Below are 24,275 nucleotides of genomic sequence, written 5' to 3'. Positions count from 1 at the left end.
CCTGCTTGGAAAAGGAGCTCTAAGGGGTCTCAGTATGAAATTCATGAATGTTCATATTCAAAAAATAAACTTGAAGAGTGTAAGTACCCTCCCAATGAACGGAAGAGCCTCTCAGATGACCCTAGTTCTGGCTCTGACACCTCAAGGTGTACTTGGGCTTCTGTCCGCACCGCTGGCACTCAGTCCTCTGTCCTCCGCCCTCAGCACTGTGAGCCATCCCCAGTGACCAGGGGAGAGGGCCAGACTGGGAGCCCCACTGCAGCAGGACTGGCAGCGGGGAGGGAGCTCCTGCTGCCCCACCTTGGCAGAGAAAAGGAGCAAGAGAAGATCCATCCATCTTTAGCAGATCTAAACCCATCCATTACCTGAAGACAAGCCATCCTATTTGTCTTGCCAGGTGAATCTTAATCCCTAAAAATAGTTTATCTTGTGTCACCTTATTTTCAAATCTGAACCTTCCAGAACATCTAGGCCAAACACTGTACTATACCTAAAACAGCCATCCACCTCCATGCATCCCCCCAAGACAAGTGATATGCAGTCTGACCTACTTCCAGATTTCCTCCTCTCTCCGCAATGGAGTTTTTTTTTTCACTGAATGTACAATGACCTTCGTGGCCTTCCTCGCCATTTTCCACTGTCCCATGTGACCCTGCCCCTGTGCCTTCCTTAAGGAAATGGCCTGGACATCAGAAAAGCTGTTACCTTTACTGGATTCAGTAATGTCCCCTCCTACATTTACATTCACCCAGAACCTGTAAATGCGACATTATTTGAAATAGGGTTAAAATGAGGTCACACTGGATGGGCCCTAATCCAGTGACTAGTGTCCCAACAAGAAGAGGGAAATTTGGACACAGACACACAGGGAGAAGAGCAGGGAATGAAGTGACGCATCTTCCAAGCCAGAGAACCAAGGACTGCCAGCACCCACCAGGATCTGGGAGAGAGGGAGGGAACAGATCCTCCCTCAGAGCCTCCAGAAGAGCCAGCTCGGCTGACACCTTGAATTTGCACCTCTAACTTCCAGAATTGTGAGAGAATACATTTCTGTTGTTTTCAGCCACGAAGTGCGTGGTAATTTGTTACAGCAGCTTTAGGAAACTTTCATATCGCAAGGTTAATTGCTCCTTACCCACCCTCTCACCCCCAGCCCCAACTGGCCAGCAATCAAAAACGACAGCAAGAACCCAGTGCCTCCATTTGGAACCCAGCTAGGCAGCAGAAGAGGCAGCACTGTAAACAAGGAGGTGCCTGGACAGGGCCCATTGCTTTTGGACACCAGCAGCTGCATCTGTAGAGGAAAGAACACTGGACTGGGAGTCAAGAATGGGGCCTACTTCTTTGTATTTTTTATTGATATATAATATTTTACATACTTCTCAGGTACATATGATATTTTGTTAGGTGCATAGACTGTGTAATGATCAAGTCAGGGTATTTGGAGTTTCATCACCTCAAGTATTTATCATTTCTATGTGTTGGGAACGTTTCAAGTCCTCTATTCTAGCTATTTTAAAGTATACAGTTCATGGTTGCTATGGAACATTAGAATGTAGTCCTTCCATCTGGCTGTATGTTTGTATCATTTGACCAGCCTTTCTTCATTCCCCACACCCCACACACACGTCCTTCCCAACCTCTGGTATTCATCATTCTAACAATGGGTCCACTTCTGCCTTTTTTGCTAACTATTCTCTTCCCCAGCCTTGATTTCTCTGTCTGTACCATGACTCTGGTGGAGGCTTTCGGGTTCCAAGAGAGGTACCTTTTTCTTGTTGTTAATTTCTTTGTATACAAGTAATTCTTGAATGCATTGTTGCTTTAAAAATCCTAAGAATTGGCCAGGTGTGGTGGCTCACACCTGTAATCCCTGCGCTTTGGGAGACTGAGGCGGGCGGATCACCTGAGGTCAGGAGTTTGAGACCAACCTGACCAACATGGTGAAACCCCGTCTCTACTAAAAATACAAAAATTAGCTGGGCATGTGGCACGTGTCTGTAATCTCAGCTACCCAGGAGGCTGAGGCAGGAGAATCGCTGGAACCTGGGAGGCAGAGGCTGCAGTGAGCCGAGATCGCAGCACTGCACACCACTCACTCTAGGTGACAAAGCAAGACTCAGTCTCAAAAAAAAAAAAAAAAAAAAAAAAAAATCCTAAGAATTTAGGTAAAATGGAAGCTACCCTTCCTTGACCACCGTAATTTTAGTCCATTCTCTGGAGATGACAACTGTTATCAGTTTGTGCTTTTCTAGGTACTTTTTCCTGTGCATTTTTTTATCATTAGTAATAGTTGGCCGGGCACGGTAGCTCACGCCTGTAATCCCAGCACTTTGGGAGGCTAAGGCGGGCAGATCACCTGAGGTCAGGAGTTCAAGACCAGCTTGATCAACATGGTAAAACCCTGTCTCTACTAAAAATACAAAAATTAGCTGGGCGTGGTGGCACGCACCTGTAGTCCCAGTTACTGGGGAGGCTGAGGCAGGAGAATTGCTTGGACCTGGGAGGCGGAGGTTGCAGTGAGCCAAGAATACACCACTGCACTCCAGCCTGGGTGACAGAAAAGAAATAGTTTAGTTTGGATATTGGTATTTTACCAAATGCCTTTCCGTCTTTGTACATAAAGGTCTACTTCACTCTCTTAAACATATGAATGAAATGATATAGTATTATGTCCGAGTGTATCCAGCCAGTCCCCAGTTTACAGCATTTCCCTACTGCAAACGGTCCTGCCCTGAGCATCCTGTGCCTCCTCATTGTCCTCACTAATGGGTACTTATTTCTGCTCATAGTGCCACTGTAGAATTGGGAGCATGCTGCATGCAACTTGGGAGGTGGCTGAGCTCTGTCATTCTCTGCTTTCAGGCAATCCTGCCCTCTCTTTTACAACCACCCTTACACTGGCTGCTGAAGAACAGGGGATGGTGTGGAGGGCTCCAGGTTCTCAGCCAGGCCTCCTGAGCAAGGGCCCTCCTTTCCTGCTCTCCAGAGAAGCCCCCTCCATGACCAGAGCTAACAGCTGAGTGTGTCAAACTGCCCCTGCCCTGCCCAGAGCAAACAATCAGGACAGGATCGACAGAAGATGAGATAGCAAGATGACCTCACTCTGCCCCTTCTTCCCCATCCACAGCATGTCAAAACCAGAAGGGCTCTTATGTATCCCATTGCACAATTCCATGCCATGCAGAAGAGGATACAGAAGCACAGAAAAGGAAGGGTGTCCACTCAAGGTCACACAGCAAGCAGATGGCAAGCTAGGACCTTGGCTCTGGACTCTCAATTTGCCATTGGACTGTGAGACAGGTATCCGGGCGCTCAGCCTCAGATTGCAGACTAGGACCTTGGCTCTGGACTCCCAGTTTGTCATTGGACTGGGAGACAGGTATCTGGGCCCTCAGCCTGTCTCTTTCTCCACCCCCATCCAGCTACTGACACCATTTTCTGTCCAGCTTCTTCAGGGTCCTGCCTGCCAGGCTGACCCAAATGCTAGAAATAATGTCTAGTGCTTTTGCCAGCTCCAGGCCCTCTGAGGCAACCAGAACTAGCAGACACCCTGGGAAGCTGATATGGGACAAGAAAACGGGAGCCCTAGGGAGGAAGAAAATAAATAAGGTGTATTAGAAAGGCTTTCTCTAGGCCTCAGTGTCATCGTCTGCGAAGTGAGGCCTTGCACTCAAGGCCCTTCTGACGCTTGTCTGCTGTGGGCTGGCTCAGCAGGTGCAGGGGTGTTTAAGAAGGAAGTGGTCCTTTCCTCCCCTGAGACACCTCATCAGTCGTTCAGATAGGAGCAGTGGAGACCACATCCACCCCTGACTTGTGTGCTCTGGGGGTCCTGCAGGTGTTCAGAGCGTAGGCCGTGTCCCCGGTGCAGCGGAATGGTGCAGCCTGGCACTTCTAACTTTAAGTTGGTTGTACAGTCACATTGGACTGTCCTCCAGCCAGTGAGAAAATGTTGACCACACACTGTATGATATGAAGGGGATGAATGAAATCTTTAATGTCTCTGGCAGTGTTTGATTTTCAATGACATCAAATTCAGGCATTACTTTGGCAGAATATCTCTGCCCATCTTAGAGATGGGGAGGCTAAGGCCTGTATTTATGGTGTTCTTCCGTCTGAGCTTCTGTAATTCGAGTGTGAACACTAACATTTCTCAACAGCCCCGAACGTTTAGGCCCCGCCCTTCCTCCCCGAAGGCCCTGGAGTGGGGCCCCTTGGGCCTCTGCACCCCCCGCCTCCTTCCTGCCTCTACCTTCCGCCAATAGGCTCTGACTGTGGTTACTCAGATCCCAAAACTAGTGGTGCTGGGCCAGGCACCGGAAAGGCAGCTGTGATACTGAGGAGGGTGTGACCTGAGCCCCTTGAGACTTAGAGTCACCTCTGCCCTACAGGCTCAGCTACTCGGATAAAGCTGACCCTGGCATCAGGGGGATGGAAAGGACTCCAGCCTCAGCTGTGAGTCTGGATTCTCCCCAGGGCTCTGCTTCCCTGCTTTGCAGCTTCTGACAAGTTATCTGCCCACCCACCTCTGGGCCTCAGGTTTTCTATCTGGAAAAAGGAGGTGGGGATTGGAGTCAGCTGCCTCCTAGGGCCCTTCCGACCCTGCTCTGGGTCCCCGTAAGCCTTCCTCAGCCAGGATCGGTGTGATAGAACTACATGCTCAGAGGAAGCCAGGCCTGTGATGTATGGGACACGGAGGAGCTGGGTGAACTCTTAAGGGGTCTTCTTTAATTACTAAATTCTCTAAGTTAAGCGGGAACAATGAGGACACAAAGCACTTAATCAGAAATACACAAGCCTTGAAGGCTGACAAACAGAATGGAGTGATGGCTCCCAAAGAGGGCTAGCTCAAGTGTCTGCAGGACAGGCTGAACCTCCCTCAGGGCTACTCTTACCTTCCATCCTACTAGGATTCCCAAGGTAGGGAATAGCTGGGCGGCTTCTATCCAAGTTGCTCCTGCCTAATTCACTCTTGCCTGGCAAGGCTCAGAATTTGAGGGTAGTTGGCCAGGTGCAGTGGCTCACGCCTGTAATCCCAGCACTTTGGGAGGCCGAGGCGGGTGGATCACGAGGTCAGGAGATCGAGACCATCCTGGCTAACGTGGTGAAACCCTGTCTCCACAAAAAATACAAAAAAAAAACATAGCCGAGCGTGGTGGTGGGCACCTGTAGTCCCAGCTACTCGGGAGGCTGAGACAGGAGAATGGCGTGAACCTGGGAGGCAGAGCTTGCAGTGAGCTGAGATCACACCACTGCACTCCAGCCTGGGCGACAGAGCGAGACTCCATCTCAAAAAATAAAAAATAAATAATAATAATAATAATAATAATAGTAATAATAATAATAATTTGAGGGAAGTTTAGGAGTCTATCCCAAAGGCTTGAGTATGTGACTATAGCCATTCACCCCAAAATGCTGCTCCCTGAATAGCATTCGACAGAGCTCCCTGAGGTTCCATTAATGCTGGTGGTCTTTACATGCCACCTTTAGTAGATACATTTTTTATGCTTACCAGAGGCTTTCACTTGTCGAACATCAGTGATGCTTTTTAGAATTATAGACTGTTAGAGTTCAGGGTTCTCAAAGATCACTCAGTCCAGTCTACAGCATGAAGTTTGACTCTCCAACCTCTTCTTGCATGCTATTAGTGATGGAGTACTCACTTCCACCACCATGCTCCACCCTCCAATGAGGCAGCCTACCGGTTTGTGATGGTTCTGAAATTTTTCTTCATACTGAACTGAAACTTCTGGAACCTCCTCGTGCTTGGCCACAATCCTGTCCTCCAAGGCTGTAGATGACATGCCAGCAGCTTCTACCCATGACAGTCCTGCTGAGATTTGAAGACAGTATCAGGTCTTCCTGCCTGTTCTCAAGGCTGACCAACTCTTGTTCTGTTAACAGCCCCTCCTATAATTTGGTTTTGAGCCACCTCCTACATCCTGTCAGTTTCTTTGGGACTTCTTCCAGTGTGTCAGTTTACCCTCTAAAATGAGAGCATACTCTAGAGCATCTCACCAGCCTGAATCTGAGCTCATGTGGCTCTCCATGGCTCTGGACACTGTCTTCTCATTCTTCCCCGACTGTGTCTGCTTTTGACAGCTGTGTCCTACTATCTCAGGTTTGCTTCAGGTTGAACCTACTGCAGGGCTCTGGTCTGCTTGACAGCAAGGATCTGGGCCCCAAAGCTGTGAGTGTCACCTGGGTATAGGGGCTCTATTTCCAGCCTTCTTAGGAGAAGGGCTGCCCTGGAGCTCAGGAGGACTGAAGAGAGCATCTCTTCCAGCCCTGACCCTTCACAGATGGGGAAACTGAGAAGGAACATGACTTACCTAAAGTCACACAGTAAAGCTGGAATCGAGTCTCCTGGCCTCAACCCCAGGCCTGGGTTCTCCCTGCATCCTGTACTGCTGGCAGCCTCCTCTGCAGCTTTCTTGCTACCAAGTTTCCGTTGACTCAGGAAGCTGTCATCTCTCTTCCAGAGTGTAGTCCGGATACCCCACCCCAGCCCTATCCTCCCCACCCCTCTTTTGGAAGGGAAAATTCTTATGTCCCCCTCCCAACTCCCCCCCCACCACCACCCACGCACCCATGCACTTGCAGGTGCCCTCTGCTCCATGACCTCTGAGGAGGAAGTGGTCAGGACCCCAACCTGGGGATTTTCCACTCAGTAGTTGCTCGTTGAGACCTACCTAGCTCAGGGTCACATGTCCTCAGGCTTTTGTGTGCACTAGGATCATTGGGCTAGACTGCTAAAGATGGAGATTCCGGCCAGGCGTGGTGGCTCATGCCTGTAATCTCAGCACTTTGGGAGGCTGAGGTGGGTGGATCGCTTGAAGTGAGGAGTTTGAGACCTGCCTGGCCAACATGGTGAAACCCCGTCTCTACTAAAAATACAAAAATTAGCCTGGTGTGGTGGTATGTGCCTGTAATCCCAGCTACTCTGGAGGCTGAGGCAGGAGAATTGCTCGAGCCCCGGAGGCAGAGGTTGCAACTGAGCTAAGATCGTGCCACTGCACTCCAGCCTGGGCAACAGAGCCAGACTCCATCTCAAAAAAAAAAAAAGCAGATGCAGATTCCCAGCACACATATGTAGGTCTAGAATGCAGCCTGAACATTCGTGTTAAGCAAGCTTTCCAGGTGGCTCTAGTACAGGAAGTCCATAGACCACATTTCTAAGAAATCCTGTTCTGGGCATCATAACATACTGGGGCAAGTCCAATATGATTTCAAAATCCTGTCCCCAAGGAGCCCCTTGGGCTAGCAGGAGAGACAGGCAGCTAACCAGATGTAGATACTCTCAGGGGTGCCTGGAACGTGGAGAAGACAGGAACTAACTCCGCCCCAGGGCAGGTCAGGAGAGAAGCAGAGAAATGGTGTGTGCACTGAGCCTGGGGGCCCGAGGTAGACCTAACCATGTGTCACGGTGGGATGGTCTTGAGCATGTAAGATGTCTCGAACATACAGATGCCTGTGTTGGGGGCAGGCATGTAATAGGTAGCACTAGGTTATTTTGGTTGGGTTTTGACCTAGCACATTTGCCAACATTTTTTTAAAAAGTGATAATCTTCCACGTTGGCAAGGTTGCAGTGAAACTGGTCTTCTTTTTTTTTACCTTGAGACAGTCTTGCTCTGTCACCCAGGGTGGAGTGCAGTGGCCCAATCTCAGTTCGCTGCAACCTCCGCCTCCCAGGTTCAAACAATTCTCGTGCCTCAGCATCCCAAGTAGCTGGGATTACAGGCACATGCCACCACACCTGGCTAATTTTTGTATTTTTAGTAGAGATGGGGTTTTGTCATGTTGGCCAGGCTGGTCTCGAACTCCTGGCTTCAAGTGATCCTCCCGCCTCGGCCTCCTAAAGTGCTAGGATTACAGGTGTGAGCTACCACACCTAGCTGAAACTGGTCTTGCGTGCCATTTGAAGGTGAGTAAATTGGTCGAACCTTCCAATATTAGACATGTAATATTAGATGTGTATAAAATTTTACAAATCAATATGTTTATTTTTTAATTTTAATTTTAATTTTTTATTTTTTGAGACAGGGTCTCACTCTGTCGCCCAGACTGGAATGCAGTGGTGCGATCTTGGCTCACTGCAACCTCCACCTCCTGGGTTCAAGCGATTCTCCTGCCTCAGCTTCCCAAGTAGCTGGGATTAGAGGCACACGCCACTACCGCCTGGTTAATTTTTGTATTTTTAGTAGAGATGGGGTTTCACCAGGTTGGCCAGGCTTGTCTCGAACTCCTGACCTCAAATGATCCACCCACCTCTGCCTCCCAAAGTGCTAGGATTATAGACATGAGCTGCCGCACCTGGCCTAAATCAATATATTTATTAAAGCGTAATCTGCAAATTAAAAAGTGGAAACAATTTAAACACTCAACAGTGAATGACTAAATTCATCCATAGGGATGTTCTGCTCATCATTAAAATTAACACATTTGCAGAATAGTTAATGTTGTGTAGTAAATGCTCATAATATATTTGAAAAAGTAAGATATGAGGAAGTATATGTAATATCATTGAATATGTATATGTAGATGAACAATATATGCTACCAGGTTATGGGGTTCTCTCTGGGTCGTGAGATTTTCTTTCTATATTTTCATGTATTTTCTGTATTTTCTACAACAAATGTCTACTAGTGCTGTAACTGGAAGAAGATGTTTATAAATATTTAAGTATTAAGAAATTGAGGCTGGGTGCCTTGGCTCATGCCTGTAATCCCAGTACTTTGGAAGGCCGAGGCAGACAAATCACTTGAGCCTAGGAGTCCAAGACCATCCTGAGCAGCATGGCAAAATTCCATCTCTACCAAAAATACAAAAATTAGCCAGGTGTGGTAGCACACGCCTGTAGTCCCAGCTACTTGGAAGGCTGAGGCAGGAGAATTGCTTGAGCCTGGGAGTCGGAGGTTGCAGTGAGCCCTGATCACACCACTGCATTCCAGCCTGGGCAACAGAGCAAGACACTGTCTCACAAAAAAAAAAAAGACAGAAAAAAAGAAAGAAATTGGAGTGGGGGTAGACTGGGGACAGATGGTGATAGGCTTAACTGCCATTCTGAAGGAGTTATCTTGTTTTGTCAAGAGCTGGGGACTCAAGTACAAGGCCACGTGCTGCCTGTGGTCTGAAAGCTGTTTGTGGAAAAGAGTTCTCCACCATCCTCTGGTAGTAGTTATCTGAAGGAAGGCAGCATTTCATGAGCTTATGACCTTATTTCAGATGACAAAACTGAGACCCAGGGGCAGCCCAAGAGGCCTGCCAAAGCAGATTACATGGGATCTTTGTTCTTGCCGTGTTTCTGAAACATGGCAATCGTCTTATGCAATATTTGAGCTCTTAGTATGTGCCAGACACTGCAGTTGCATTATTTCATCTCATCCTAAAAAAGCGTCATGAGAAATCTGAGGCATGGAGAGGTCATACAGTCACATGGTGTTGGATTTAGTATTTGAACCCAGACCTGTGTGATTCTAGAATTCTAGAGTTCTTAACCACTCTGCTCTGCAGTCTCTAATATTCTGACACCTGGTTCTAATGCTGATTTGAACATTAAGGCACAGTGTGACAGTGTCTTAAGCCTCCCTGAGCGTCAGTTTCCTCGCCTGTAGTGACCTTTGCCTCACAGTGCTGTTGAGAGGAGCTGAGATGAGAGCTTAGAGTTTGAACACTATGGGATCATCCAGACGTCCTCATCCCCACCTCACAGAGGAGGAAGCAGAAGCCAGAGTGGGAAGGGATTTGCCCAAGTTTGTAACAGAGCTGGGACTAGAATCTAGGCCTTCTGGCTCCCATAAAAACATTGTCTGAATTCAGCTAATCAGTCATGGCAACAAGGAAGAGATAACGATTTATGTTTATCTCCCTTCTTCCTCCAGCCCAGGGTGGGGAGGCTGACTGCTGTCACTTCCCCAGATTCCGGCGTTGACAGCTTCTCTGAGTCGTGCCTGGACCAGGCTTCCTCCTCTTCCCTGGAAAGGGAGGATTGAGTCTTCCCAGGGTGGTGGGGGAGCTAAATTGTCAGGTCTGCCCAGCCACTCTGCAGATTTGGGGCGTGAGGACCTGGGGGAGGCCCCATGACTCACTCAGTTCTCCAGGGGCTTACACATGCCAGGCTCTGTGCCCAGCACCATGGGGGAGAAGCAGGCTATTCTAGAAGACTTCCCTTGATACATCTTCCCTCCCCAGTGAGAAGCATGCTTTCTAGAAGTATTTCAGTGGTTCTTCAGTTTAGGACATTTTTAATAATTTTTGTCGAACATTTTCATAGCCTCTTCATAGTTTGACTTGTGTTTTTGTTTGTTTGTTTTTTGAGACAGAGTCTAACTCTGTTGCCCAGGCTGGAGTGCAGTGGCGAGATCTTGGCTCACTGCAACCTCCACCTCCTGGGTTCAAGCAATTCTCATGCCTCAGCCTCCTGAGTAGTTGGGATTACAGGTGTGCCCCACCACACCTGCCTAATTTTTGTATTTTTATTAGAGAGGAGTTTTTGCCATGTTGGTCAGGTTGATCTTGAACTCCTGACTGCAAATGATCTGCCCACCTCGGCCTCCCAGAGTGCCAAGATTATAGGCATGAGCCACTGCGCCCAGGCCTGACTTGTTTTTTAAAGTGTTTCTTAAAATTGAACCTAGAACATCTTCTTCCTTCCTTCCTTTTTTCCTTCCTTTCTGCCCTTTCCCTTCCTTCTCTCTTTCTTTCTCTTCTTTGTAAGAGCATCTTGAAAAGCATACAAAAGGGCTTACATTTTTTTTACCCAAATCCTGGTCTGGTGACCACCGCCAGACTTCAACCAACTTTTCACCTCTCCAGCATTAGATAAGAAAATGATGGTGTGAGCGAGTGTGTAATGTTCAGTAAGCATGTCAGTTCTCCTTTCCTGGAAGACTATTCTTAAGCTTTTCCTTACTATATTTTGGAAGATTAAAATGTCCTTTATTTTATATAATGATAGTAACAATCTACAAATAGTTAGGCTGGGTACAGTGGCTCACGCCTGTAATCCCAGCCCTTTGGGAGGCCAAGGTGGGCGGATCATGAGGTCAGGAGATCGAGACCATCCTGGCCAACACGGTGAAACCCCATCTCTACTAAAAATACAAAAAATTAGCTGGGTGTGGTGGTGGGAGCCTGTAGTCCCAGCTACTCGAGAGGCTGAGGCAGGAGAATGGCCTGAACCCAGGAGGTGGAGCTTGCAGTGAGCTGAGATTGCACCACTGCACTCCAGCCGGGGTGACAGAGCAAGACTCCATCTAAAATAATAATAATAATAATAATAATCTACAAATAGTTTTTTTCAGCATCCTTATCAGCCCATATCAACTCTCCCATTAAAAAATATTACTCATTTGGCCAGGTACAGTGGCTCAGGCCTCTAATCCCAGCACTTTGGGATGCCAAGGTGGGCAGATCACTTGAGGCCAGGAGTTCAAAACCAGCCTGGCCAACATGGCGAAACCCCGTCTCTACTAAAAATACAAAAATTAGCCAGGTGTGGTGGTGCCTGCCTGTAGTCTCAGCCACTCTGGAGGCTGAGGATCACTTGAACCCAGGAGGCGGAGGTTGCAGTGAGCCGGAATCGCGCAATTGCACTCCAGCCTGGGCAACAGAGCAAGACTGTGTCTCAAAAAGTAAAAAAAGGTCGAGTGTGGTGGCTCACACCTGTAATCCCAGCACTTTGGGAGGCTGAGGTGAGTGGATCACAAGGTCAGGAGATCGAGACCATCCTGGCTAACACAGTGAAACCCCATCTCTACTAAAAATACAAGAAATTAGCCGGGCATGGTGGCAGGCACCTGTAGTCCCAGCTACTCAGGAGGCTGAGGCAGGAGAATCACTTGAACCCAGGAGGTGGAGGTTACAGTGAGCCGAGATCACGCCACTGTACTCCAGGCTGAGAGGCGGAGATTGCAGTGAGCCGAGATCACACCACTGCACTCCAGCCTGGGCGACAGAGCAAGACTCAGTCTCAAAATAAATACATTAATTAGTTAATTAAATTTTTAAAAAATTACTCATTTATGAAATCTGGGAGCCACCGACACTGCTTTGTGATGCAGAAAGCCCTTTTGTATTAGTTATTTCTCTTAGAGGTTTGGGACTCTCACCCCCACCTGACAACCTCTGGGGAGGGGAGAGGGACTAGAATGTCAAATTGATCACCAATGGTCAATAGTTTAATCAATCATGCCTACATAATGAAGCCTCCATGAAAAACTCGAGAGGATTGGGTTTGGAGAGCTTCCGCATAGCTGAACACATGGAGGTTCCTGGATGGTGGCCCCCAAGGAGGGCATGGAAGCTCCCTCCCTTTCTCCCATACCTTGTCCTATGCAGCTCATCATCTGCATCCTTTGTACTAGGCTTTATAATAAACCAGTCATTGTAAGTAAGTGTTTTCCCAAGTTCTGTGAGCCACTCCAGCAAATTAATCAAACCCAAAGAGGAGGTCAAGGAAACCTCAACTTGAAGCCCATCTGTCAAAAGTTCTGGAGGCCCAGACTTGTGACACTATCTCCAGGTAGGCAGTGTCAGAATTGAATTAGAGGACACCCAGCTGATGTCTGCTGCAGCACTGATGGGGAGAGCCCCTCCCACACACACGGAAGTCTTCTTCTGTGTGGATGATTATTGTGGTGTGAGAGCAGAGGAAAAATGGTTTGAGTTTTCTCCAAACAAAAATCATCTCTGAATTGGGGGTTGGGAGGTTTTTAGGGCATCTCAAGTGCATAGCTGGAGTGAGAGTAATAGCAGGTCTGGCCAGATCCTGGGAGAAGAAAGGGTGGTCTGAGAGGCTCCCAGGGATGGCAGCAAGAGCCAGACTGCAAGGATCTAGGGACAGGTCAAGCAGTGTCAAACTCCCCTGAGGGTTTCCCTGACAGAGATGAGAAGTCCTGTTCTGAGGCCCCTCCCCCTGGTAGAGGGTCTGCTGCCTGGGGCTGCGAGGCAGCCTAATGCACAGGCGTGGGGCAGGGTCTGGTGTAACTGAAGGTCCTGCCTTGCCTTTGGAAGAGTCCCACTGTAGCAGCCCGTCCTCGCATTGACCTCCCACCCTCTACCCACGCCTCGCTGTTGTCTCATTTCTTCCAGAAGCGCCAAGAACCAGAACCAGAACAGCCACCCAGACCAGAGCCCCAGGAATTAGGTCCCCTCAATGGGGACACAGGTGAGTAGCCAGCCCCACAAAGGCCCCAACTGCCATCTATGATGTTCCTACCTTATAATCAACGCAGATGATATAGCTGCTGAAATATCTCATGAGATCTTAGATAGGTTACCTTAATAGAAGTATCGTGTCTAAAATCAGAGAGGTAATAGTCCTGACCTGTGCTCCCCTATTCTGGGCTGTTGTTACCACACCTAGAGTGCTATATATGTTTCTGGAAAGTACATTTTTAGAGAGATCCAGAAAAAAATTGGAGGGAGTAAAATGGAGCACAATGGAGCAAGATCAGACTGGTGAAGAATCTGGAAAACATGTCCTATAAGGAACGGTTAAAGGAACGGAGAATGTTCATCTGGAAAGAAGATGTCGCCATAGGGAGGGAGGGAGGGAGGGATGGGAGCAAGGGTTAAAAAACTGTTGGGTACTATGCTTAGTACCTGGGTGACAGGATCATTTGTATCCCAAAACTCAGCATCACCCAATATACTCAGGTAATGAATCTGCATGCATACCCCTAAATCTAAACAAAAGTTGAGAAAGAAAAAATATATATATATAAAATAAGTTAAAATCAATTTTAATTTGTAATGGATCATCTGGGAACCTTCTAACTTGAATATCTAATTTTCTTTTTCAAATGAGTAGAGCTAAATACAATGAAATAATATTTATTTTGTTTTCTTTGAAATTTGCATGGTACGAAAATAAAAATTACTACAGCCAGAAAAAAATGTATGTTGCCATAAAACAACAGTTTTCTCCACATGTCTGAAGTGCCCGAATGGAGAAGAAAGATGAGCCTTGTTTAGTGTGATACAGAGGTCAGTATTAAGGCCTCAGGGTAGCAGCAACATGCAGGCAGAATTGAGCTCAATCTCAAAGAATTTTTTGTGTGGTTGTTGGTTTAAAACCATCAGAGCTACCTGGTAATAGGAGGAGCTCCCTATCTCTGAAGGTATTTAGTTACAGCCTAGAGGCTGTTGGGATTATTGTAGGTGAAGTTCAAGTACTGCATAAGTAATTGGACCACAAAATCCAATCTGATTGTATATAAGAATTATCCAGGCCAGGTGTGGTGGCTCTTGCCTATAATCCCAGCACTTTGGAAGGCCAAGGTGGATGGAATGCTTGAGCCCAAGAGTTCAAGATCAGACTGGACAACATGGTGAAACCCTGTCACTACCAAAAATACACACACACAAAATTAGCCGGGCGTGGTGGTGTGCCTGTAGTCCCAGCTGCTTGGTAAACTGAGGAGGGAGGATCACCTGAGCCAGGGAGGTTGAGGCTGCAGTGAGCCGTGATTGCACCACTGCCCTCCAACCTGGGCAACAGAGCAAGACCCTGTCTCAAAAAAAGAAAAATTACCTGAAGAACTTCAAAGATGCAGATTCTAGGGACCTACCACAGACCAACTAAATAAAAATCTCAGAGAATGGGCTGAAGAAGCTGCATATTTAGTAAATATATATATATATATATATATTTACTAAATATATATATATTTACTAATATATATTTAGTAAATATGTATATTTATTTTTATTTTTATTTTTATTTTTTTGAGACGGAGTTTCACTCTTGTTGCCAGGCTGGAGTGCAGTGGCAGGATCTCGGCTCACTGCAACCTCCGCCTTCCAGGTTCAAGCGATTCTCCTGCCTCAGCCTCCCAAGTAGCTGGGATTACAGGCGCCTGCCACCATGCTCAGCTAAATTTTTTTGGATTTTTAGTAGAGACAGGGCTTCACCATGGCCAGGCTGGTCTTGAACTCGTGACCTCAAGTGATCCACTCACTTCAGCCTCCCAAAGTGCTGAGATTACAGACGTGAGCGAGAGAGAGAGAGAGAGAGAATTCTAATAAGCTTCTCTCCAGTTGTGGTCAATCTGGTACTAATCTTGTGGACCAAAATTTGAGCCAAATGAATTGTGAGAGTTTAGGGCTCTCTGATGTTAACTGTTGCCATCAGCTGACCTCTGTCTATCTGCTCATGGCCTCTGGGACTCAGGGGCACCAGCTCACTTCTTCTATCCTGACGGGACTGACCAGCACTGGGGTCGTCCTCATCCTCACATTTCTTCCATATCCGTTGCCAGACCTTGCTTATGGAATTTGCTAATAATAATGTTGACATTAATAATAATCCCAACAACACTAGTATTAGGCTCTACTGCTTGTCGTGAGCACTGACAAACATTTAGAGAACATTTCATGAATAATAAGGAACATTTATTAAGCACTTCCAAAGTGCCTGGCACTGTATTTCTTTTTTTTTTTTTTTTTTAGATAGAGATGGAGTCTCACCATGTTGCCCAGGCTGGTCTCAAACTCCTAGGCTCAAGCAATCCAGCCTCCTTGGCCTCCCAAAGTGCTGGGATTACAGGCGTGAGCCTCTGCAATCGGCCTGCACCAAGTTTTTTTGTTTTTTGAGACGGAGTCTCTGTGGCCCAGGCTGGAGTGCAGCGGTGCCATCTTGGCTCACTGCAACCTCCGCCTCCCAGGTTCAAGCGGTTCTCCTGCCTCAGCCTCCCGAGTAGCTGGGATTTTTTGTATTTTTAGTAGGGATGGGGTTTCACCATGCTGTCCAGGCTGGTCTCGAACTCCTGGACTCAAGTGATCTGCTCACCTCGGCCTCCCAAAGTGCTGGGATTACAGATGTGAGCCACCGCGCCTGGCCTACATTTCATTTTGTGCACAAGCAAGCAGGATAAGGTGGTAGTTAGGAGTATTTGCTGTGGAAACAGATTGTGTAGGTTCATATGCCTGCTCCCTTAATTTTGAACTGGGTGACCTTGAACAAGTTGCACGACTCCTCTGAGCCTCAGCTTCCTCATCTGTAGGATGGGGGTAATAATATTACTCACGACTATTGGGTAGCTGTGAGGAGCAGGTGAGTCATCCCTCTGAGGCACTTGGAACAGTGCTGGACATGTTGCAGGCATGGTAAGCTCTCAGTCCTCCTATCCTGCTTTTATTATTTTTATTGCCATTGTTTCCTGATTTAATCATCTCAGCCTCACTCATGTGGTAGGTGCCATAATTATCCTGATCCCATGTATTAGGTAACTGGGGCACAGAGAGGATGGCCACTGCCTTAGGTCATACCTAGTATCTGATAGACTCAGTGTGGCATTGGCAGGGCCTGTTTTGGAGTTTCCCGAAGCAGGGGCTAGACTTCCTGGTTGTGTTTCCTTCCTGCTCTCAAGTAGCACCCTCTGCTACCAGCTGAGGAGACGCTAAAGGTGAGGGGCCGCAAACTCAGATGCTCATGGCCCCCAGCAGATAAAGCAAATGACATGTGGCTCTTTGTATACGTTTTTAATAACAGCAGGAGGTGAAGACTGTAGCCAATTGCAGAGCCCCATCCTGGCCGGCCAAAGAGGAGGCAGCTGCTTCCAGCTCCAGCCCCTGGTTGACATGAAGGCATACATTGCCAGTTCTTTGGATTCTTCAAGAAAGGCATACATTGCCAGTTCTTCTTTGGATTCTTCAAGAAAAATTGGAAATCAGAATTATTAAGTAAAAGCTTCCCAGTTGTTAAGTATCAACAACTAATTTTTAAATTATTATTATTATTTTAGAGAGAGGGTCTCGCTCTGTTGCCCAGACTGGAGTGCAGTGGTGCAGTCATAGCTTACTGCAGCCTTGAACTCCTGTGCTCAAACCATCCTCCTGCTTTGGTCTCCCTAGTAGCTGGGACTGCAGGTGCATGCCATCATGCCCAGCCTTTTTTTGTTGTTGTTTTTTAGAGATAGAGTCTCATTATGTTTCCTAGTCTGGTCTCCAACTCCTGGTCTCAAGTGCTCCTCCCACCTCAGCCTCCCAAAGTGCTGGGACCACAGGTGTGAGCCACCATGTCTGGCCAGCAACTAATTTTTTAAAAAATGGGGTAGAACATGGAGACCAGAGGACAAAATGAGACCGTTGGCTTATTCCTTGAAAGAGGATCTCCAAGTCCAAAGAGATTCGAGGGGCTGTCTCTGGAGACTGGTCCCACCTGAAATCATTCTTGAGGCAGAGACCAGGGTTCTCATACCTTAGCCCCATTTCCCACACTGTCTCTGCCAGCTCTGACTATACTTCCACTCTGTGAGTTTTGTGGGGTTTTTTTGTTTTGTTTTGTTTTTGCTTTTTCATCTCTAGCTATAACTGTCCAGCTCTGTGCATCAGAGGAGGCTGAGCGGCACCAGAAGGATATAACCAGAATTCTCCAGCAACATGAGGAGGAAAAGAAGAAATGGGCACAACAGGTAAGTCCAGGTGCCCCCACCCCCTGTCTTTCTCCTGCTCAGCTAACTTTGGTGAATCCCAGAGTGAGTGCCTACCTTAGGTTTTTGTTGCTGTTATAAGAGTCCCTTACTCATTTTGCCAAGAAGGGAGTCCTTTATCTGTTGAACACATATTTTTATCAGGGCACTGTGTGCTGGGCACATTGGTTAAAACAAGCAGAGCTGGCAGCTGCTCTCACGAAGCTGAGAGTCTATTTGGGAAGAGTAAAAGCTGTTGATGCTGCTAGATTAATTGCCTTTCTGGGCCCACCTCATGGTTGGGTGGGACCACGGAACTCGTTCTGGCTGATGCGTTATAGAAAGAAGAACCAGTGTCACTTCTAGGGCAAGCATTTAGTTGCCGGTTCAAGACCCTCAAGGCCTTTCTGTCTAGCTAAGTGATGGGACTGTTGTAATGGCCACTCCATCAGCCTGGTCTCTGGATGATTATCCCTGGATAATCCTGGATAATCCCCGGCAGCAGAGCTCCCTGACACACAAAATGGGTAGGTAGTGAGGGCAAAATAAACCTTTTGTCTTAAGCCACTGAGACTTTGCCACTGTTTGTTATGGCAGCATAATTTAGCTTATCCTGACTGAGATGGGACATCAGATGCTAAACACAATTTCACAGAAATACTTACTGCAGTTATAAGTGCTATGAAAAGTTTACAGTGCCGTGAAAGGACATGATAGAACCCTTAACCAAGGCTGTGGGATCAGAGAAGGCTTCTCTAAAGGGATGACACTGAGGCTTTAAAATTACCCAGAGATGAAAATTGAGGGACATTCTAAAGAATTTCCAGCCTATATTAGTCAAATGTCAAGGCCATGAAACATGAGGAAAGACTGGGGAACAATTCTAGATTGAAGGACACTAAAGTGATGGGATGACTGAATGTAACCTGCAGCCCGGGATTTCCTTTTCCTCATTCTAACTTGGTCACTCACCCTTCGCCTCTCTTTGCCTCCATTTCTTCCTTTACCAGAGGGAGTGGGTAGAGCAGCAGGAAAGATTTGGTGGTGTACACAAGTTTTCTCTAAATTTGCTTTAGTTTAAATTATAAATATGAAATATGTTCAGGGTAAATATTCAAAATTCTGAAATTTAAAGTCACTTCTTTAAGATGGATCTGGGCCAGGCACGCCTATAATCCTAGCACTTTGGGAGGCCGAGGCAGGCAGATCACCTGACATCAGGAGTTCGAGACCAGCCTGGGCAACATGGTGAGACCCCGTCTCTACAAAAATACGAAAATTAGCCCGGCCTGGTGGCGCATGCCTGTAATCCCAGCTACTTGGGAAGCTGAGGCAGAAGAATCGCTTGAACCTGGGAGGCAGAGGTTTCAGTGAGCTGAGATCACACCACTGCACTCTAGCCTGGGTGGCAGAGCAAGAATCCATCTCAAAAAAAAAAAAAAGACTCTGTAGTTATAAACTAATCACTCTATTAAATTGCATAGTTATTTATTACTAAAAGATTTTCTGCTAGATTTTATTCACCCAGTCGACTTGCTGGGGGAGATTACTATGTGCGGGGAGGGTGCAGCCTCAGCACTGCCAAGGGTACAGGGAGAAATCGGGTCCAGACCCTGCCCTCAGGTGTTCGCTGGGTGGAAGGCTGTGGCGAGTGCCCCCACACACATTAAAATGGTCTTAGCTTAGACGCAGTTTTCAGAAACACACCTTTTATAAAAGGTAGGTTAACTGTATGCAACTGCTGGTCTTTAGTTTGTTTTGGTAGAGTTACCATGGTAATGTCATTTGGCCCTGACCATTACCTGTGGAATCCTTAACCTTGAGACTTGCAAGGGCCCCAGGTATTGTCAAGTTGAGTCCCTTCATTATACAGGAGAGGGAGCTCATTACACAGGAACTCAGTGTTATGCTGGGGCTAGAACCCCTTTAAGTCATGCTTTGCCTCTGGATATGCCCCATCAGCTGTACCTTACAGGTGGCAAAGGGACTGGAAAACATCTCAAGTGCGGGACAATGAGAAGGGCTGGGAGGGTTCAGCCTGGGGAAGAGAAATGTTGGGAAGATGGGCCACTGTGCTCAGATCTCTGAGGGGCTGCCTGGGTTGAGGGAACAGCCTGGCTCTGTGTGACCCCAGAGGGCAGATCTGGGACCTGATGGTAGAAGTTGGAGGTCACTTGCAACAGTAAGCCTTACGCAAGCAGAGAAACACCATGGGAGGCTTCCTGCCTTGAGTAAGCATCAGGATTAGAATACTCCTAAATCCTTTTCCATGTAGATAATTATATGGGAACCCCCTGCTAAACCCTAAAGAAGGCAAATTCTGCCACGCTTGCTGTGTCTTGCAAGTCTTGTGTCCTTTCTGGGCATGGCATTCCCATCCCTCAGAGGAAGGGTTAGGACTCTGGTCACCAAGTTCCACGAAGGCCCAGGTGAGGGGATAAGAGATGCTGTGCTAATCCTGCTCAACCTCAGTCCTGCCCGGGACTCTCTGCCCGCAGGTGGAGAAGGAAAGGGAGCTAGAGCTTCGAGACAGACTGGATGAGCAGCAAAGGATCCTGGAAGGAAAGAATGAAGAGGCCCTGCAAGGTAAGGGTAGAGATGTTCCACTGGCCAGGGTGTGGGGGGCGCTTCCTTCTGGCCCCACCTGCCCAGTTCACCTGGGCATTCCCACTCTTCCCTTCCCTGTCTGTCTGATCCACAAGTAGTTGACTCAAATCTACAGGATCCTTGGCCCTAGAGGGGTGATGGACTTTTCCTTTGGGGCATGGATTTAAGAGGCTGGCATCAAGCTTTCTTTTTCCTTATTTGAGAGGTATTTTTTTCTTTCCATTTAAAAAGCAATCCATATTTATTAAGGGAAATTTGGAAAACCCAGACAAATAGAATCTTTAAATACACATATTCCATCCCCACAATGATGATAGCTCTTATTTATTGTTAGATTGATTATTTTGAAAAATAACTTTCTTTCCTCTTGTATCACCAAATGTGATCATCATAGAAAATTTGGAAACTGTAGATTAGACAAAAAGATCTTACAGCACAGTGGTTAATGTCTCATTCTTGGCTGGGCATAGTGGCTCACGCCTGTATTCCCAGCACTTTGAGAGTCCAAGGTGGATAGATTGCTTGAGCCCAGGAGTTCAAGACCAACCTGGGCAACATAGCAAGATTTGTCACTATTAAAAATAAATAAATAGATGATAGATAGATAGATAGATAGACAGACAGACAGACAGACAGACAGATAGATAGATAGATTGCTTGAGCCCAGGAGTTCAAGACCAACCTGGGCAACATAGCAAGATGCTGTCACTATTAAAAATAGATAGATAGATAGATAGATAGATAGATAGATAGATAGATAGATCGATCTCATTCTCTAGAGCTCCAGTCCCTGGGTCTAAACTTCAGCTCCACTGCTTACCAGCTCTGTAACCTTGAAGAAGTTACTTTACCTCCCTAGTAGGTTGTTTGTAAGAATTAAACAATTTAATGATAGATAGATAGACAGAGATAGAATTTAGAACAGTGCAAGATACTTAGCAATAATTCTTAGCACTGATTTTATTATTGAGAAAATTTAAATCATAATTCCACCCAGAGTTAGCCACTGTTACCCCTTTGAAATAGATTCCTTCCATTTCTTTTTCTGTATATATACATAGAATATACATCTATATGCACACACTTTGGGGAGAGGAAGTGAATTATTTTTTTCACTTTGTGTTGCATTAGCATCCTGTCATTGAACTCTTCTATACCAAGAGTTTTAGTAACTACATAGCATTCCAGTATGCACCCTTGTTCATTTAACTGAGTCCCTTTGTTAGGCATTTAGGTAATTTCAAGATTTTTGTCATTGTTTATAACAGCAATGATATTTACATAATGAAACCCGGTTTTATAAAATCTTTGTCACATTCATGATTTCAGCGTTAGAATAACATCCTAGTAGAATTGGTGTGGTAAAGTTTATGTATATATATTTTTTATTTTGATAAAATAGACATAAGATTTACCATTAGTGACATTTAGTACATTCACAGTGCCATCACTCCAAAAAGAAACTCCCACCCACCGAGCAGTCACTTTTTTTGTTTGTTTGTTTTGTTTTTTGTTTGTTTGTTTGTTTGTTTGAGACAGGGTCTCGCTCTGTTGCCCAGGCTGGGGTACAGTGGCACGATCTCGGCTCACTTCAACCTCCGCCTCTTGGGCTCAAGCAATCCTCCCTCCTCAGCCTTCTGAGTAGCTACAGGCGCATGCCACCATGCCCAGCTAATTTTTATATTTTTTTATAGAGATGGGGTTTTGCCATGTTTCCCAGGCAGGTCTCAAACTCCTGGTCTCAAGTGATCCGCCCACCTCGGCCTCCCAAAGTGCTGGGATTACAGGCATGAGCCACCGTGCCCAGCCTAAGCAGTCACTTCTTATCTTACCACTAGCCCCTGGCAATCACCAATCCACTGTGTGTCTCTATGGCCTTGTCCATTCTGGACACACATATAAACGGGATTGTATAACCCATATGATCACCCACATCTGACTTCTTTCACCTTAGAATGTTTTCACCTTGGAATGTTTCCAGGGCTCATCTGTGTTGCAACATGCATCTACACTTTGTTTCTTTTTATGGCTGGGTAATTTGCCATTGCACAGACACACCACACTCTACCCATTCATCATCAGTTGATGGACACCTAGGCTGCCTCCACCATTTAGCCACTGTAAATAGTGCCACTAGTACAAGCACCTACTTGAACAGCTGTTTTCAGTTCCCCCTGGGTGTACACCCAGGAAAATTGCTGGGTCATACGATCATTCTGTGCTTAACTTTTTGAGCAACTGCCAAACTGTTTTCCACAGGGGCTGTACCACTTTATGTTCCCATCAGCAACCCACAAGAGTTCCAATGGTGGCACATCGTTTTCAACACTTGTTATTTTCTGCAACACCTGTTGCTATCCTAGTGCACGTAAAGTGGTTTCGCATTGTGGTTGTGATTTGCATTTCCCTAATGCCTAATTCTGTTGAGCATCTTTTCATGTGCTTCTTGGTGACTTGTGTATCTTCTTTGGAGAAGGTTATGTGTGTTACTGATGTTACTGAAATTGACCTTGAAAATGCTTTACTGATTTTTCCTTTCATCATCTGTATTTGCATGATCTTTCCCCAGAATTATTTATCTTCTTAAAACATGGCTGTGGCTGGGTGCGATGGCTCACGCCTTTAATCCCAGCACTTTGAGAGGCCGAGGCGGGTGGATCACAAGGTCAGGAGTTCGAGACCAGCCTGGCCAACATAATGAAACCCCGTCTCTACTAAAAATAAAAAAAATTAGCCTGCCGTGGTGGTGTGCACCTGTAATCCCAGCTACTCAAGATACTGAGGAGGCTGAGGCAGGAGAATTGCTTGAACCCGGGAGGCAGAGGTTGCAGTGAGCCAAGATCTCACCACTGTACTCCAGCCTGGGTGATAGAGCAAGACTCCATCTAAAAAACAAAACAAAACAGAACAACAAAACAGATGGTTGTGATTATTTTATATGTAAAAGTGTATATCCTGTTCTTTTCATTTAACATTGTATCAAATATGTTTCCAAGTAATTATGCTGCTACTAAAATGTTTATAAAGGCAAGACCGTAAAGTGTATGGCTTTCCTTATTTCTTGTGTGTCTAGACCTCTAGATCTCAAAACAGCTTTTGCATAAGGTTGCCTGTATTTCACATAATGTCCTTAGATTTACCCAGATGGAATAACTAGAACAGAGGTCTGAATGATTTTAAGAATCTTGAAACATATTGCAACATTAGCACACATTATTGCAAACATTGTGAAATGGAATTAAAGTCCTTGCCTGGAAATTGAAGAATTGTGGTTTTGTGGGTGTGGGTGTGTGTGGGTGTGGGTGTGCGTGGTTTTTTTTTGTTTGTTTGTTTTTTTTTTTTTGAGACGGAGTCTCGCTCTGTCCCCTAGGCTGGAGTGCAGTGGCATGATCTTGGTTCACTGCAACCTCCGCCTCCCAGGTTCAAGCAATTCTTCTGCCTCAGCCTCCCGAGTAGCTGGGATTACAGGCACCCGCAACCACGCCTGGCTAATTTTTGTATTTTTAGTAGAGGCAGGGTTTCACCACGTTGGCCAGGCTGGTCCCGAATTCCTGACCTCATAATCCGCCTGCCTCAGCCTCCTAAAGTGCTGGGATTACAGGCGTGAGCCACCTCGCCCAGCCAAAGAATTGTGTTTTAATAATACCATACCCTGTTGAACTGGGGCTATCACTCAACCTCCTTGAATCTCGGTTCAGTTTCTCTATCTCTAAAATCTACCTTCTGTACCTCACAAGGCTTTATGGGAAAACAACTTTATTCTCCAAGCATTGCTTTGATATTATTTTTAGTGTTACAAATATATTAATAAGAAGAATTTCCTACTGTAAAATCCAGGGGAGAAGAGATTGCCTGTCTTGAGTTCTTCCCATCACTCAGAATTCTTCTATAGTTATTTTTAAATTGCTTGGCACATATTAAGAGCTACATAAGTCTATAATGAATGAATGAAAGCACAGCATGGTGGAAATATATGAGATTTTATATGTGTGGGGAGAGGTACACAGATAACCAGGAGAGACTAGTGGTGGTTTTCCACATTTGATGACCCTTCGTTGTGTTTTTTTTATTTTTTAAATTATCATATAGTAAAATTGACTCTTTTTGAGGGGGTGTGCATTTTCATAAATTCTAATGCATGTATAGATTCTTTTTTTTTTTTTTTTTTTTGAGATGGAGGCTCGCTCTGTCACCCAGGCTGGAGTGTAGTGGTGCGATCTCGGCTCACTGCAACCTCCGCCTCCCGGGTTCAA

General features: G+C 46.2%; 1 protein-coding gene and 1 long non-coding RNA gene across 2 annotated transcripts in view; one reads left to right on the top strand and one right to left on the bottom strand.

The window, feature by feature from the left end:
- CCDC69 (coiled-coil domain containing 69) overlaps positions 1 to 24,275 on the top strand; it is a 43,598-nt gene that overhangs the window by 5,570 nt on the left and 13,753 nt on the right. The window contains exons 2-4 of the mRNA XM_054487461.1: positions 13,094 to 13,169; positions 17,312 to 17,418; positions 19,914 to 20,001. Of these exons, the coding sequence (XP_054343436.1) occupies positions 13,094 to 13,169; positions 17,312 to 17,418; positions 19,914 to 20,001 (271 nt within the window). The remainder of the gene's footprint in view (positions 1 to 13,093; positions 13,170 to 17,311; positions 17,419 to 19,913; positions 20,002 to 24,275) is intronic.
- On the bottom strand, positions 1,769 to 6,494 carry LOC129036402 (uncharacterized). Its single transcript, XR_008502533.2, has 3 exons — positions 6,333 to 6,494; positions 5,513 to 5,833; positions 1,769 to 3,963 (listed from the first exon to the last, which is right to left on the bottom strand). It is a non-coding gene; the product is annotated as an uncharacterized LOC129036402 (long non-coding RNA).

Source organism: Pongo pygmaeus, chromosome 4, assembly GCF_028885625.2.
Source record: "Pongo pygmaeus isolate AG05252 chromosome 4, NHGRI_mPonPyg2-v2.0_pri, whole genome shotgun sequence".
Taxonomy (NCBI): Eukaryota; Metazoa; Chordata; class Mammalia; order Primates; family Hominidae; genus Pongo; species Pongo pygmaeus.
Note: the sequence above shows the minus strand (reverse complement) of the source record. Positions and strands in the feature narration are given on the sequence as shown.